Source organism: Typopeltis vanoorti, chromosome 9, assembly GCF_054136105.1.
Source record: "Typopeltis vanoorti isolate ZY-2024b chromosome 9, IOZ_Tvanoo_1.0, whole genome shotgun sequence".
In the NCBI taxonomy this organism is placed as follows: Eukaryota; Metazoa; Arthropoda; class Arachnida; order Uropygi; family Thelyphonidae; genus Typopeltis; species Typopeltis vanoorti.
The window spans coordinates 5,739,032-5,754,614 of NC_143557.1; the positions used below are offsets into that span (position 1 = coordinate 5,739,032).

The following is a 15,583-nucleotide window of genomic DNA, read 5'->3' on the forward strand; positions in this document are numbered from 1 at the left end:
ATTTACTGTTGCTTTCACATTCCATCATTCCATTAAGATACTGTTTTCACATTTGGGATGGGACACAAAAAAACCAATCCTTAAAATGCTTGATGCTAATTCTATAAAAGGCAGCTGGTTAATAGGTTACCTCCTCTCTCTCTCTCTCTCTGTTACACAGACTCATTCCATTGACTTTCTTATAGGTGGTCTGTTTCCGATTATGCTTTTTCTGTAGTTTTCACCAGGATTTCTTCATTTTCCTCTAAACCTGTATTGAAAGCAGCTGATGACAACAGCCATTAGATTCAACTGGAAACCCACCAAACCCTCCTTTTCATCCCTGCTTTGTTCTTTTGAAATAGCGTTTTTTGCACTTGTTTTTTTTCCCAAGAAGTAAGCCTCTAGTTGAATTTTCATATTCAAATTTCCATAGCTATTGTAATGATTCTTATTGAAGCTTCTGGAATCAAAACTGTGTGGTACTAGAATGAAAATAAATAATTTATTTATTTATTTAAATAAATAAATAAAATATTTAGTAAATAAACTAAATATTACATGTGAGTATTCAAGCTATCATTATTAAAGGCACTTTAGCACACTCAGTTAAGAAAACAAAACAAAAAAGCGACAATACATCAAAGCTCACTAAGTGATTGTTATCCTCCCCTCCAGTTGAAGGTCCTGTATAGTGGTTTAAAGTGTGTGAGTTTTTATGTAAGACAGTATCTTGATGAAGTGCTTATTGAGTTAGATGCCAAATGTTTAGCAAATTTAGGGACAGAATAATTTCACAGTTGCTTCAGAAAAAACTCTGTGTGCTCAGATCATTGCAAACATCAATTCACCATTAAAAGATTACCACAAGATGAAGCAAATGTATTAGTATTATTATCCCAAGACCCCATGGAGTCAAAGACTCATCTAGGAGGTCCTTTTGTCATATACACACACCTCATCATACCGTGCTTTAAACATACACAAATTCTCTGCAGACACCACCCTCTCAGGTAAGGCATTCCAATCATTCACAACTCTGCATGCAAAAATCCTGATTCTCACTCCCCTGTTCACACCCTCCTTATACAACTTCCAGGGATGACATCTTGTTCTCCCCTGATCTCCCACCATTTTCTGTTAAATCTCTCCAACATTGATTCTGTAACAACCCCCTGACTAACCTGTAGGTCTCTATCATATCACTCCTATCAACGAATCTGTATATTGCATTTTTTCAACCTTTCCTCATATCCAACATTCCAGAAATTAGAGACTACCTTAGTCAGTTGCCTCTGGATCCTTTCCAACGTGTATTCATCCTTTTGAAAACCAGGTAACTAGATCTGTGCACAGTAGTCCATGTGTGGCCTAATCAGAGCCTTATACAATGGAACAAGAATATCCTTACTTCTACAAGTCAGTGTCCAAGCATCATTCCCAGAATTCTTTGTGTTGTCCTCACAATTTTGGCAATGTGTCCCCTAAATTTCAGATCCTTATCCACTATCACTCCAAGATCTCTTATTTCCTCCACCTCCAACAAAATATCCCCAACAGGTGTAAATTCTACATTCCATCTTTCTTTCTCAAATTTTAAAACCTTACATTTTGCAACATTGAACTTGCATCCCTATTCCCATGCCTATTCACTATTCAAGTCTTCTTGTAAGACCACAACATCTTCTCTACTCTTCATAGTCTCCCAACTTTGCATCATCTGCAAACAACTGAATATCCCCATCCAAATCGTCACCAATATCATTAACATACAGGTTAAACAGCAGTGGCCCTAAAACAGAACCCTGAGGCACACCACTAGTGACTTTCCTCTTCTGGGATATTGCTCCCCCATACACAACTTGCCGATACCTATTAGATAGCAAGTTACTGATCCAGTGCATTAATCTAATATCCAACCTCATCTGCTCTAGTTTGACTATCGACTTATCATGTGGCCATCTATTGAAAGCCTTTGCAAAATCTAAGTATACTGCTGTGTCCCTCTGTCCAAGGAACCTGCCACCCTATTGTAATAAGTAGATTACTAAAACATGACCTCCCTTTAGCAAATTCATGTTGTCTATCAAAGATAATAGGTGAGATAAGGCAAGGTCACAGTTGGCATCATTTGCAGTGGAAGAGAAGATAAGTTTTCGTTTAGTATAGTTGAATATAATGTATCATATATATATATATATATATGATACATTCTTATATAGCGTTTATATATATTTAGCATTTAGTTTAGTAGTTTCTCGGCAGTAAGGAATTGATGGCGGCTGCAGCTGCAATCACAAATGGTGTGTCACCAAGTCCTCTGCCATTTAAGAACTCTATTATACATAACATAATAAAGGACTTTGTGGCATGCAGTGCTTGCAGCATGTAATCATCCTGGGAGTTGGATATGTGGGTGAGAGAAGGGGGAGTGCATATATGCACAAAATGTAAACAATGGGAGGAATTCAATGAATTAGTTATTTCGATAACCGACCTAGTTGCATCAGGGATGGGGAATGAATGTTGGGAGATGAGTAGTGTGATAGGAGAGAATGACGAGCAAAATAAATGAGAAAATAAGAGTTGGGAGTGTGGAAGGCTTGAATGACTGTGAAGTTTTCAGAGATGGTCTTGATTGGGAGAATGAATGGCAAGTAAGAGTGACTAACTTGCAGAGAGGAATAGATGAGCTGAAAGAGGAGGTGGAATGTCTTGTGAATGAGATGAGAAGTATGAAAGATTAGATTAGGAGAATGGAAGAGATGAATGCAAGGGTAATCAGAGTAGGAGTGAGAGAGTTTTGGAAATTATAGAAGAGGAAAATAGAAACAGTAGGAGAGAGAGAGGTATGGGAATGATAGAAGAGGAGAGAATAGAAACAGTAGAAAAGAGGGAGTGAGAGAGAGAGAGTTATGGGAATTATAGAGTAGGGGAGAATGGAAACATTCAGAGAGAGGAAATGATCTTTGGTGTATCAGATAGCATGCTAGAGGTGTATTTGTCTGGAGGGATGATAGAAAATGTGGCTATGGCAATTAAGAGGGGTGAAAGCATGGATGAAATGATTGTGATGGTGGGAACGAATGACTTGAGAGGCAATGTAAATCGGTCAGCAAGAGATTCTTGCTTGAAGTTGTGCAAAAGAAAATGCAGAGAGGAAAGATTGTGTGTGTGTGTTTTCCAGGTATGATAGTGAACAGTAATCCTGAGCAGAAGAACAGTAATCCTGAATAGCATAATGGCCAGAATGTGTCAGAAGAGAGGATTGGAATATGTGGATGCTTAGAGAGCATTTGAGGACAGAAGGGAACTGTATGCGAGAGCCTGCTTACATTTGAATGAGGAAGGATGAAGGCATCTGGAGAGATTGCTGTTTTCTGAATGGGTCAGTGTGTCAATGCAGGGAAACTAGAATTCTAAGGGTGGATGGTAGCAGGGGTGGCCTCTTGTGGGAATGGGTGCTAGGGGGAAGGGGATGACATCGGGTAACACTGAGTTCAGTGGGGTCGAGAGGGGACAATGATTGATATGGAAGTAGTGATATTTTTATGCTCTATACTAATGCCAGGAGTATCCGAAATAAAGGAGATGAATTGGTTGCACTAATAGTGTCAGCCTGGCCAAAAATTATTGGGATCTCTGAGACGTGGTTGACGGAGGATGATATAATAACAGGAATTGAAATGGCAGGGAACAGCATTTTTCGGCAGGATAGGAAAAGAAAATGTGGTGGTGGAGTACTGCTTATGATAAGTGATGACTTATGTCTTCTAAGAGTGGAGGCTTTGGAAGGCAGTGACACTAATGGTTTGAAAGCATATGGTGTGAGGTAGAAGTAGCCAAGACAGGATATTTAGTGGGATATTGCTATAAACCAAGGTGCACAGAGGGTGGGGAGCAGGAGATGTATAGGCAGTTGAGCTTGGCAAGTGCAAGAAGAATGATTGTTATGGGAGATTTTAACTACAGCAGTATAAGCTGGGAAGAAGAAAATGCATGTAGTAATAAGTAAAATGCATGATGGAATTTATACAATTCTTGAAGGACAAATGTCTTAGAGAACAAGAGGTTCAAGAGTTTTCGATTTGGTCATATTGTCAGAAGAGCTGATAATAAGTGAGATGACATCTCTCCCACCAGTTGGAGAGAGTGATCATGTGGTTTTGATTTGGAAGATGAATAGACATGCAGGTGTATCAAAGAAAAGGGAATGTATGTGGAATCATAAAGCAGGTGATTATAATAGTCTAGGTATCAACTAGGGGCAGTTCAATGGAGGGCAGAATTGGAAGGCCAGGATATCATTAGTGAATATTTGTTAGCAGCAATAGTAAGCTGCATTCCACGAGTGAAGGAGCAGACCCAATTTGGTGTAAAGTGGATGACAAACAGTAACAGGAACTGCATTTGAAAAAGAGATTATGGTGAGATATAAGGAGAGGGATGGAGGGCAGATATACATGAAGAATATAAGATGCAGGCCAGGTGAGTGACTAGTATGGTGAGGAATGCGAAACTGGAATATGAGAAGAGATTGGTACTAAGATCCAAAGAAAATCCTAGGATCCTTTCTTTTAGTGTTGCACGGCGATCAGCATTCATTTTAGAAATTATGGACTTTACAACCGTGTTATAAATAACTATTTTAATTTCCCGATTTTGACTTTCATATTAAGATCATCATCTGGAGTATATGCAAATATACAAGGACAGCTGAGTTACATTTCACACAGTAAGCTAAAGAAACAATGATTTGATCACTGGTTATTCTACTGGCATGACCTCTAGTGGAAAACAAAAAATCAGATAAAATTACAAATTAATTAATTATTTAGAAACTACATCAAAGCTAAATTCTATTTACTCATGTTATCTTAAATAGAATTTAGCTTTGATATAGTTTCTAAATAATGAATTAATTTGTAATTTTATGTTATTTTTTTTTTTCCACTAGAGGTCATGCCAGTAGAATAACCGGTGATCAAATCATTGTTTCTTTAGCTCACTACGTGAAATATAACTCAGCTTGTTCTTGTATATTTATATATACTCCAGATGATGACCTTAATATGAAGGTCTAAACGTCGGTAAATTTAAATAGTTATTTATAACATGGTTGTATACTCCATAATTTCTAAAATGAAAAATCCTAGGGAATTTTTTAGCTATGTCGCCAGTAGGAGGAGAAATGATTGTGGAAGAATGGCATTGTGGGATAAAAATGGGAATATAGTGATTGATGCAGATAGTGGAGTTGTTCAATGAGCACTTTATTGGAGTATTTCATCCTGGAGAAGGTTTTAATACTAGAGGGATAGTGCAGGTTCAGGGTTTAGAGGTGCAAGAGGAGAGTGTGTTCCAAATACTGAATACTCTGGAAATCAGTAAAGCTGTGGGAGTGGGACTGGATGGTATTTCATCACGGGTTTTGAGAGAATGCAAAATAACTGACAGCTCCATTGACCTGGCTCTTCAATAAGTCTGGCTAGGGGAAAGGTACCAGGGAAGGAAGGGAAGATAGTGCCTCTGCACAACAACAGTAGCAGACTAGAAGTGTCTAATTATAGGCCAGTTTGTATGTCATCAGTAGTTAAGGTCTTGGAGAAATTAGTGAGGGATTATAAACAGCATTGGGAAGATGAGGGTAATGTTATCTGTGAGTATCGACATGGATTTGTTAATGAGCACTCTTGCTTTAGTAATATGATTGCCTTTTATAATAAAGTGACAAGTGCAGTTGATGAGGGAAAGGCATATACTGCCATTTTCTTGGATTTTGCAAAGGCGTTTGACAGGATGCCACATGATAAACTAATATTTAAGTTGCAGCACATGAGTTTAAATGTTGGGTTAGTCAAATGGATTCAGGATTATCTGTCTGATAGGTATCAGAGAGTTGTGAGAGAGAGAGAATGGTGGGACAATATCAAGGAAGCAGAAGGTTACAAGTGGGGTTCCACAGGGGAACTGGGACCTGTTGAAATTGAACCTTTATATCAATGATATTGTCAATGGCTTGCATGGTTTTGCAGATTATGTGAAGCTGGGAAGGGTTATCAGTAATAGTGCAGATGTGGCAGCCCTGCAAGAGGATTTGAATAAACTTGACATATGGGCAAATAAATGGGGTGTCAGTTTAATGCTGCAAAATGTATAGGCTTTAAGTTTTGGATCCATCGATGGGAAGATGCATATTCAATTGGAGGAGCTGTACTGGAGGAAGTAGAGGTGACATGAGATCTGGGGATGATGATTGATAGAAAACTGAAATTCAGGGTGCATATTGCAAAGGTGGTGAAAATAACCCAGAGGATTGCTGCAATACTGAGAAGGACACTGACTGCAGAGATAAGCGTTATCATTCTGTTGTATAAGACCCTGATCAGACCACACTTAGACTATTGTTCTCAAATTTAGTCCCCAGGATTTGAAAGGGATAAATTGACTGTGGAAATGGTACAGAGTTGGATAACAAAGATGGTTTCAGGACTGTACAATGTCAGTGAGGGAATGTGGACTGCAGAGTTTGGTGGATAGAAGTAGGAGGAGAGGTGATATGATTGAGATTTTTAAACTGTTGAGAGGCAGTTTCAGGGTAGACATTGGGGAGTTCTTTCATTTTGTGGGAAGGAGCAATGACAATGGGGCCATCCCTGGAAATTATGAAAGGAAGCTGTGAGCAAGAGGGTGAGGAGTGGTTTCTTTGCATGGAGGGTGGTTGAACTGTGGAATGCATTGCCTGAGAGAGTGGTTAGGGCAAGAACAGTCAATGAGTTCAAGGAGTTTTATGATAAACTTTGTGTTTCCTATGAATGACCTCCCACGATGAGTCTTTTGACGCCATGGAGGCCTGGATAATAATAATACCATTGTTGTCAACCCAATTATGGATCCTGGTTCTCACCAGCCTCTCCAACAACTTAATCACAACACCTGACACACAGGCCTATAATTTGATGCTTGAGTTCTATCACCTGCCTTATGAAGTGGCATAATCTTCCTCTCCTTCCACTCCTTTGGAACTTGCCCCAGTACAAGACTCATATTAATCAAATATTTCAAGACAGATGCCAACTTCCTAGCACATTCCTTCAGAATACATGGTGATATCATCAAGTCTCACAGACTTATTAACATCAAGTTTGCTCAATTCTCCATATATCTCTTGCTCACTTACAGTCAGTCTCTCCTTCCCATCACTAACTGCTCTCAATCTTTCCATGTCACATTCACAAGAATGAATGACCTTTATGAACTGCTCATGAAGTATCTCCACTATATCTTCCACAGCAGTTGTTCTTATACCATTTTCTTCAATCTATGCCATCCTTCCATAATCATTCTTTTTTTTCTGCTGGCTACCTATCGAAAGAACTCCCTAGGATTCTTTTTTGGTTTCATTAGCTAACTTACCAACCAAGTCATCCTCATGGAATTGGTTATTACCACTTTTCTTATGCTGACTTCATAATGCCATTTTCTTCTGTATCTCATGCTTAATCTGTTCATTCATCCATTTCATCTTGTCTCTTGAGCTCCTCATAATCACTAGCCTTGTAGTTCCACATATACCCTTTTCTCACAACGATTCACACTGCTGGCAAACAACCCAGGTAATCACTTCATGGTCACTCTCATCAATTCAAGGGTAATATGTAATTTTTTATTATTATTATTATTGTATGGTCACCTCCATGGAGTCTGAAGACTAATAGTGGGAGAACTGCCTCTGGCAACCCATTCCATTCATTCACCATTCTCCAAGAGAAAAATCTAGTCCCCACACCTTGCTAATCACACTTACTCGAATTTCAGGGATGACATTGTGTTCTGCACTCTCTAGCCAAGTGTTAAAATATTTCCTCTTCATCAATCCTATAAAACCCTTTAAGTAACTTAAATGTTTCTTTCACATCCTTTCTTTTTTCCTATCAACCAACTTTTGCAACCCACAAATCCTCAGTCTGTTCTTGCTGTGTGGAGAAAAGTGGTCTTTCTTAAACTTCACTGAATAAAAGTTTTTTTTTTTTTTTTTTAAATATAAATAAGTTTATTTTTAAAGGATGTGATATGAGTTTGTGTACTGTGATTTGTTTGTTAACATGCATTTATCTCATCTCATATGCAAAGAAATCAATTTTTTTTTTCTTTCTAGAGTGGAGTTTATGCATATGGTAGTATCTTTCAAGCTATACAAGTCATATATAAAACTGAAGGAGCAAAAGGTATTTATTGTCTTAAGTACAATATTTTCTTATTTAATAATAGCCCTGTGCATGTGTATGTAGTACAAATAATTTTCTTTTATCTCCTCCCTTTCAATTCCAAGGATTATTTGTAGCCTTAAGTTGGACACAGCTATAGAATATGTAAGCAGAAACTGTTATTTGCACTTAAACATTACATCATATTATTAAGAAATTAAACTGTTTTATTATATTAGAAGTCAGAATGCAGTGAATTCTGCTCTCATTATAGAAAATTCATAAGGAATTTTCTATAATGTTTATGATTGCTGTTTATTAAATTATAGTAGACAGAGTGCATTTTCTTAGCATTGATGCCCATGAAGCCTTGGCTAGGAGTTTCAGTTTTTTATAGTGAGCAAGTTCACTATAACAGTGTTTGTTGTAGGAGAGTTAATTGCTAAAAATTCTAACAGTTAATATGAAATACTGAGCACTTTGAATTATTTCTTTTCATTTATTGATAACCTCGTATGTGATCATATATATTAGGCCTCTCAGGTTATCTTTTGAAGTTGTAATGAGAATACCAAAATAATCCTTCACACCTATGACCATTTTTAAAAAAATTGCTTTAATTAGAAATTACTTTCCAGTTTTGTATGACAGAGGTGAAATAGTGCAGATGAGTAAAGATATACCTCTTGTCTGGGAAGAAATCTAGATTCAGATTTACAAAGAAAGGAACATTTATTTTATTTTTTTTCTAAGCAGAAATAAGATAGTTAACATTTAGGCAGTTTTTTTTTTTTAACTCGCCTCCCAACAACTGGCATGGACATCCATATCATTATACCTGGAGATTTGATAAATCTGCTAACTATAGGTGATTTTGCTTACTATAATAACTAAAAATAAATAACTAAAGATGGTGATAGAATATGATTCTTCAATAATCATTTTAAAAATAAGTGGAGTTTAGAATTGCTTAAGGGTCAAAGTTAGGTAACGAGGAAGAAATTGCCACATAGCCTGTAAGGAATGCATTGAGAGCCAATTCTTTTTCTCATGTGCAGCCAGCCTGTTATTAGATAACTATCAGGATACTGAATTAATGACAATGGGCTGTCAGTTTAATTAGCTGCCTGCCAAATTGTATACCATATTGGTTTAAACCACAAATGATGGTCCATCATGATGATAATGTGAGGCTGTATGGGGCATAACCAAGTTAAACAAGGCCTTCCTCCTGTTTAACTTCTTTCTTTTTTTTTTTTTTCAGGGAATCAGGTAGTTCTAGTCAGCTACTGAAACTAGTTCATTAGCTGACTAATTCCTTTTCCTGATCAGCAGTGATCAGGAAAAGGAAGGAATAGCTCTAATAGTCAAAACTGACATTAAGATAAATGTTGAATAGTAAGCAATTTTAAGTAGAGTGATGTGGGCAAATTTCAAAATGAGAAATTAGAGAGGGTAGCTAAGTTGAAAAATGAAAAATTGGTTGATGTTGTTTGAAAAAATTCGGAGAAAAAAATAAAGTTAATAAGATATCTTGATAGTTGCTGATGAGCATAAAGGGGATTTAAAATACAAAAATGATTACAATTTAGATTAGAACAGGATAAAAGTATGGCATTGAAAAGAAATATACAGGGTTTTTCAAATTAAAGTATCCCTATTCAAGACAATCTGTAGAGAGAGTCAGACAAAATACCATCAAACTTGGTGGGTATTCTTGACTAGGTCATTGGCAATTTGACAATTAAAAAAAAAGTTCAAAAATGACTGATAGGGAAAATAATGTGCTGCGACCAGTAGAACATTATGTTAATGTGAACTGGATGGTATGTGATTATGAAATGATTCAGAGTCAATGACAATTAAAAAAAAAAAGTTCAAAAATGACTGATAGGGAAAATAATGTGCTGCGACCAGTAGAACATTATGTTAATGTGAACTGGATGGTATGTGATTATGAAATGATTCAGAGTCAATGACAGACGAAGTCATTCGAAGATGTGTATTTCACTCATTTCATAAAATTAATGTGATAAAAAAAAAAAAACACATATCACATAGAGATGGCATGCTGCAAGCAGCTGTCAGAGAGATCCAGATGATTAATGGAAGTGACATTCAATGTGTTGACCTTTGTGCAGGACCAATAGCTGATACCACCATATGGCATTGCTTTCAGCAGAATGCAGCTGATCTCAAAAGGTTTCGCATATGATGTGCAATTTTGTCTTTCAGATCTGCCAGATGAAGAATTTTTCCCCAATACAGCATACTTTTTGGGTAACTCCAATGCCAAAAGTCACAGGGGTTAAGATCTGCTGAATGCAGTGGCCATTTCATAGAAAATGAATGACTGATTACTCTATCCTCTGTGAAATGTTGACACAATAATTGTTGAACTTCACATCCTATGTAGCAAGGTGCTCTACCCTTGCATCGACACTGTTGTGTTCAGGCATCTGCTTTGCTGCAGTTGTTGGATGACTAAACTACTCAACATGCCCTGATAACACTCACCCATGACCATGCAGGTCTGGGGGTCCATTTGGATCTCTTTGAAGAAAAATGGCCTGATAACGAATGTGGCTATATATAAATCCTCTCCATACTGTGACCTTTAGCAAATCTAAGGGAACTTGTTGAATTGCATGAAGATTATCTATAGCCCAAATGCGGCTCCATAGGATGTTCCAAGGCTAATCCTTGTCTGCTGTCTTGTCTTGTGCCAGAAATGTCAATGCATATTTTTCTCTGATGCTGACATGGACAGAAATCAAGCAGCAGTGAAATGGATGAATCATGGAATTATGCAGAAACTTCTGAGAAAGAGGATGTTATGGAGGGGTTATAAAGAACAGGGTATCCATCAGCAGCAGGAAAATAATATAGGTCAAATAGAAGTTGTCAGAAGACTAGATTTTCACTATGACAAATAGTTGAGAAATCATGGGAATATGAGAAGAATCTGTACTTAAGTTTTGTAGATCTAGAAAAGGCATATGACAAGGTACCCAGAGAAACACTGTTCAAAACGCTACAATTCTATAGGGTAAAGTAACAATTATATTAAAATTGGATATATCAAACAGATCGTTGCTTTATGCAGATGATGTACTCATAAATACATCTAGTGCAAGTCTACATGATGGAAAACTGTTACAAAAGTTGGAGCAAATGGGAATGGATATGGAGCTAGTAGCATGGATAGGAGGGTGGCTGGACAAAGTGTGATCTGAATGTGGACTTGATGGGCAGTAACATATCAGTAACCAAAAGTGTTAGTAGCATAAAAAGGATAAATGCTCATCTGATAGCAAAGAGAGACATTGTAAAAGAGCTGCGAAATAGTGGTAAAAAAAGTTTTAAAAAAGGGAACAAGTGATCTGCTGAGCAAAACAATTGATAGTAAGAATGATGAAAGTGATACGAATGTGGCAGAAGTTGAAAAACAGTGCAGTTAATGGTAAAGTGTCGAGTGGCATTGATGGAAAACAAGAGTGTGTGATTGGTGATAAAATAGTGAATGATAGCAAAAAAGATGCGAGATTTGAAAGCTGAGTTGGTAAAGATGAGGCGAGGGATGAGATGGATGCAGAGTGCAATGAAGAGAATTATACATATGTATGAAAGAGTGAAGAAGACTAAAACGAATGATGTTGGTATCAGAGGGGTAACGAAAGACTCGCAGGTGGAGTTGTGTGATAATTTGATTATTAGTGGTGTGGTAAGTAAGAAGATGCACAAGGTTTGTCGTCCTGGAGATAAAATGAATAGAGTGATTGAGATGATGGATATGAGTAAGAATTGATGTGAAAGAGGAGGAGTAAGGAAGAAGAGATTGAAGTGGTGCTTATAAGAGTTGGTAGTGGTAATAGGGACCAATGACTTGACTTGACTTGACTGGGAACAATGAAAATGTAAGATTGGATATCAGGAGGTTGTTGAGAAGGATAAAAGATAATAGTGTGATAGGAAAGGTAGTCAGTGTGTTGGCCAGGTATAATAATGATGAGATGAGGTGGAGAGCAAAAAATTGTGAATGATAAGTTAGCAGAAATGTGTGACAAGAAAGAAGTGCAGTTTGTTTAATGTGTGAAATGAGTTTGAAGGATGAATTGAACTGTATAAGAGTGGTTTACTGCATATGAATGGTTTCATTGTAAGTGATTTGGAGAGACTGCTGCTGCTGGAAGGAAGAGTAATGAGTGCAGAGAATGAATCTGATCAAGTACGAATTGACGTGAAAGAGGAGGAGAGTAAGGAAGGAGAGATTGAAGAGGTGCTTATAACTGAACAAATGAGTAGCATGAGTTTAGAGCAAGATAGAACGTGTGAAAGACAAAGAGGAAAATGGAAAGACACACAGGATGGATAGGGAATCTCAGCGTGAGAAAGGCTGATGCCCCAAGAGGATGTGAATGCATGTGTAAACAAAAGGGGGAAGGGAATGACCTAGGAACTATTGAAAACAGTTCATTTTTAAGAAGATTCTCAGATGAATAAAGAGAAAAAGAAATGGCTCAAGGAAAGTATGGATAAGCCAGTGAAACTTGTTATATATCCAGGAATGAGTTACTATGTTTGTATTCAAATGCTAGAAGCATAAGAAACAAGGCAAATGAAATGGTTGCATTGGTTGAGTTTATTCCCCCAAAATTGCGAATAAGTGAGACATGGTTGGATGAGGATGACATCCTGACAGGAATAGAGATGGAAGGGTATGATGTATTTTGTGAAGATAGTAAAAAAGGAGGTAAAAAAGAAGGTGGAGTGCTATTGATGATAGAGAAACAGTTATGTCCATGTAGGGCAGAGATGTAAAGGAGAAATAGTGGCAGTGGTTTTGAATCAGTATGGTCTGAGATAGAGGTGAACAGAATGAAATACTTAGATGTTGCTATAGGCCTGGTAATGTGCATGGTAGCAACCATAAAATATATAATCAAATTAGCCAAGCAAATAAGAATAGGGTGATTGTTATGGATGATTTTAATTTTGGTAATATAGACTGGGATGATGAAATAGCAACCAGAAGTAAAAAAAAAGAAGAAGAAGAATTTCTGGAGTTTTTGAGGGACAACTATCTCAGACAGTATATAACAGAGGAAGCACGAGAATTTAGTCTTGGATTTGATCATCTCATTTCATCAGATGATGTTAGTATAAATGAGGAGTCAAATCACCCCCCCAGTCGGTGAGAGTGTCCATGAAGTGATTACCTGGGTAGTTGCTAGCAGTATGAGGACTTCTGTGAGGAAAAGGGTATATGTGTGTGCAACTACAAGGCTGGTTGTAGTTCCACGCATATACAAACTAAATGGCATGAGAATAAACTACCTCTGCTTTGCAGATGACATCATCCTAATTGAAGAAAATGCAGCAAGGCTGGAACAAACATTGCAAACATTATACACAGAAGGAAAAAGATATCAACTAAATGTGAACTTTGAAAAAACTAAAACAATGATATTTGGACAACAGGAGTTACTGAACAGAGTTACTATAGACAGATTTCAACTGGAAAATGTGGAACAATTCACATATCTTGGATGCCGCATGACTTGGATCCCAAAAAAGAGATAAAAATTAGGATAGCCAGAGCAACAACTATTTTAAAAGTCATGGACAAAATATGGAAGAGCCGAGCTATAAAGATGCAAACTAAACTGCGCATTGTAGAAACCTGTATCTTCAGCAGCATGCTCTATGGATACAAGGCCTGGGTATTCCTGAGAGAATCTGAAAAGAGGATATTAGCATTTGAGAGGAAGTGCTATAGAAAGATCTTGAGAATAAGCTGGATCCAGAAAGTGAACAATGAGGAAATCTACAGATGAATACAACCAAAAGAAAACCCGGTCCAGAAAATAATCAAAAGGAAACTATGTCTCTTTGGCCATATATATAGAATGAATGATGAGAGGAAAATAAAAAATGCTGCTGTTTGGGATGATTTAAGGAAAGAACAAAAAAAGGAAAACCAAACAGAGAATGGGGTGATGACATCAAATGGTGCAGAAACTTTATACACAAACTGAGTCATTTTGCACAAAATAGAATGCAATGGAAGAATCATGCCAAGGTGGCATCAGACACCTGCAGGCATTGGAACCATGGTTGTTGATGATGATGACAAGGCTGGTGATTATGAGAAGCTGAGGAGACAGCTTGCAGGTGTAGCATGGATGAGGATTTGGGTGGAAAGGAGATCAATGCTGCTTGGGTGATATTCAAGAACTGTCTATTAGAAACAATAACTAAATGTATTCCAAGGTCAGAAGGTTAAATGAAGTAGGTGTGAAATGGATGAATGAAGAGATTAAGCATAATCTCTTCATAAGAGGAGTGGTAGTAATCAATTCCATGAGGATTACAAAGAACAAGCAAGGTGGGTGACTTTTTTTGGCATGGGTAGTAAATGTTCAATATCAGCGATAGTTAGCTAATGAAACCAAACAAATCCTAGGGAGTTCTTTCGATATGTAGCCAGCAAAAAGAAAGAGAGAAAAAAAAAAGATTATGGAAGGATGACATTATTTGGAGAAATGGTATAAGAACAACTGCTGCAGAAGATATGGTTGAGATATTTAATGAGCAGTTCATTAAATATTTTGACACTGACTATAAGTGAGCAACAGGTAAAAGGGGATTTGAGCAACGTTAACATAGTGGATGTTAATAAGGCTGTGGGACTTGATGATATCACCATGCATTCTGAAGGAATATGCCAGGGAGTTGGCATCTGCCCTGACATATTTGTTTAATATGAGTCTTGTACTGATCAATTTCCAAAGGAATGGAAAGAGAGCAAGATTGTTCCGCTTCATAAGGCAGGTGATAGAACTCGAGCATCAAATTATAGGCCTATCTGTGTGTCAGTTGTTGTGGTTAAGTTGTTGGAGAAGCTGGTGAGAACTAGGATCCATAATTGGATTGACAACAATGGTATTATCTTTGATGGACAGCATGAATTTGCTGAAGGGAGGTCATGTTTTAGTAATATACTTATTTATTACAATAGGTGACAAATCTGAAAACAAACCACAACTCAACATCACTAGAGTTAAAGATCGGTACTATCAACGTAAGAATCCTGAATGGCAAAAAAATGGAGCTAGCTGAGGAATTAGATAAGTACCAGATCGACATACTTATCTAATTCTGAACTGAAACAAAAAAGACCAAAACTGGTGAGATCTTTCTGAGCAATAAATACAAAATGTTATATTCAGGCAATGACAATCAAGGAAAAGAAGGAGTAGCCATAGTATTCAACACAAAATATGAGGCTAATCTTCTTGAATGGCACTCAGTCTCAATTAGAGTAATGTGGGCAAATATGAGAATGGGGAACTGGACAATGAGACTTATTTGTGCCTATGGTCCCACAGAAGGTT

General features: G+C 37.2%; 1 protein-coding gene across 2 annotated transcripts in view; it reads left to right on the forward strand.

The window, feature by feature from the left end:
* The window catches only part of LOC150102860 (mitochondrial glycine transporter-like), a 203,470-nt gene that overhangs the window by 110,423 nt on the left and 77,464 nt on the right, over positions 1–15,583 (forward strand). For both annotated transcript variants that reach the window (XM_090398598.1, XM_090398597.1), the window contains exon 7: positions 8,138–8,207. In XM_090398598.1, the coding sequence (XP_090254724.1) occupies positions 8,138–8,207 (70 nt within the window). The remainder of the gene's footprint in view (positions 1–8,137; positions 8,208–15,583) is intronic.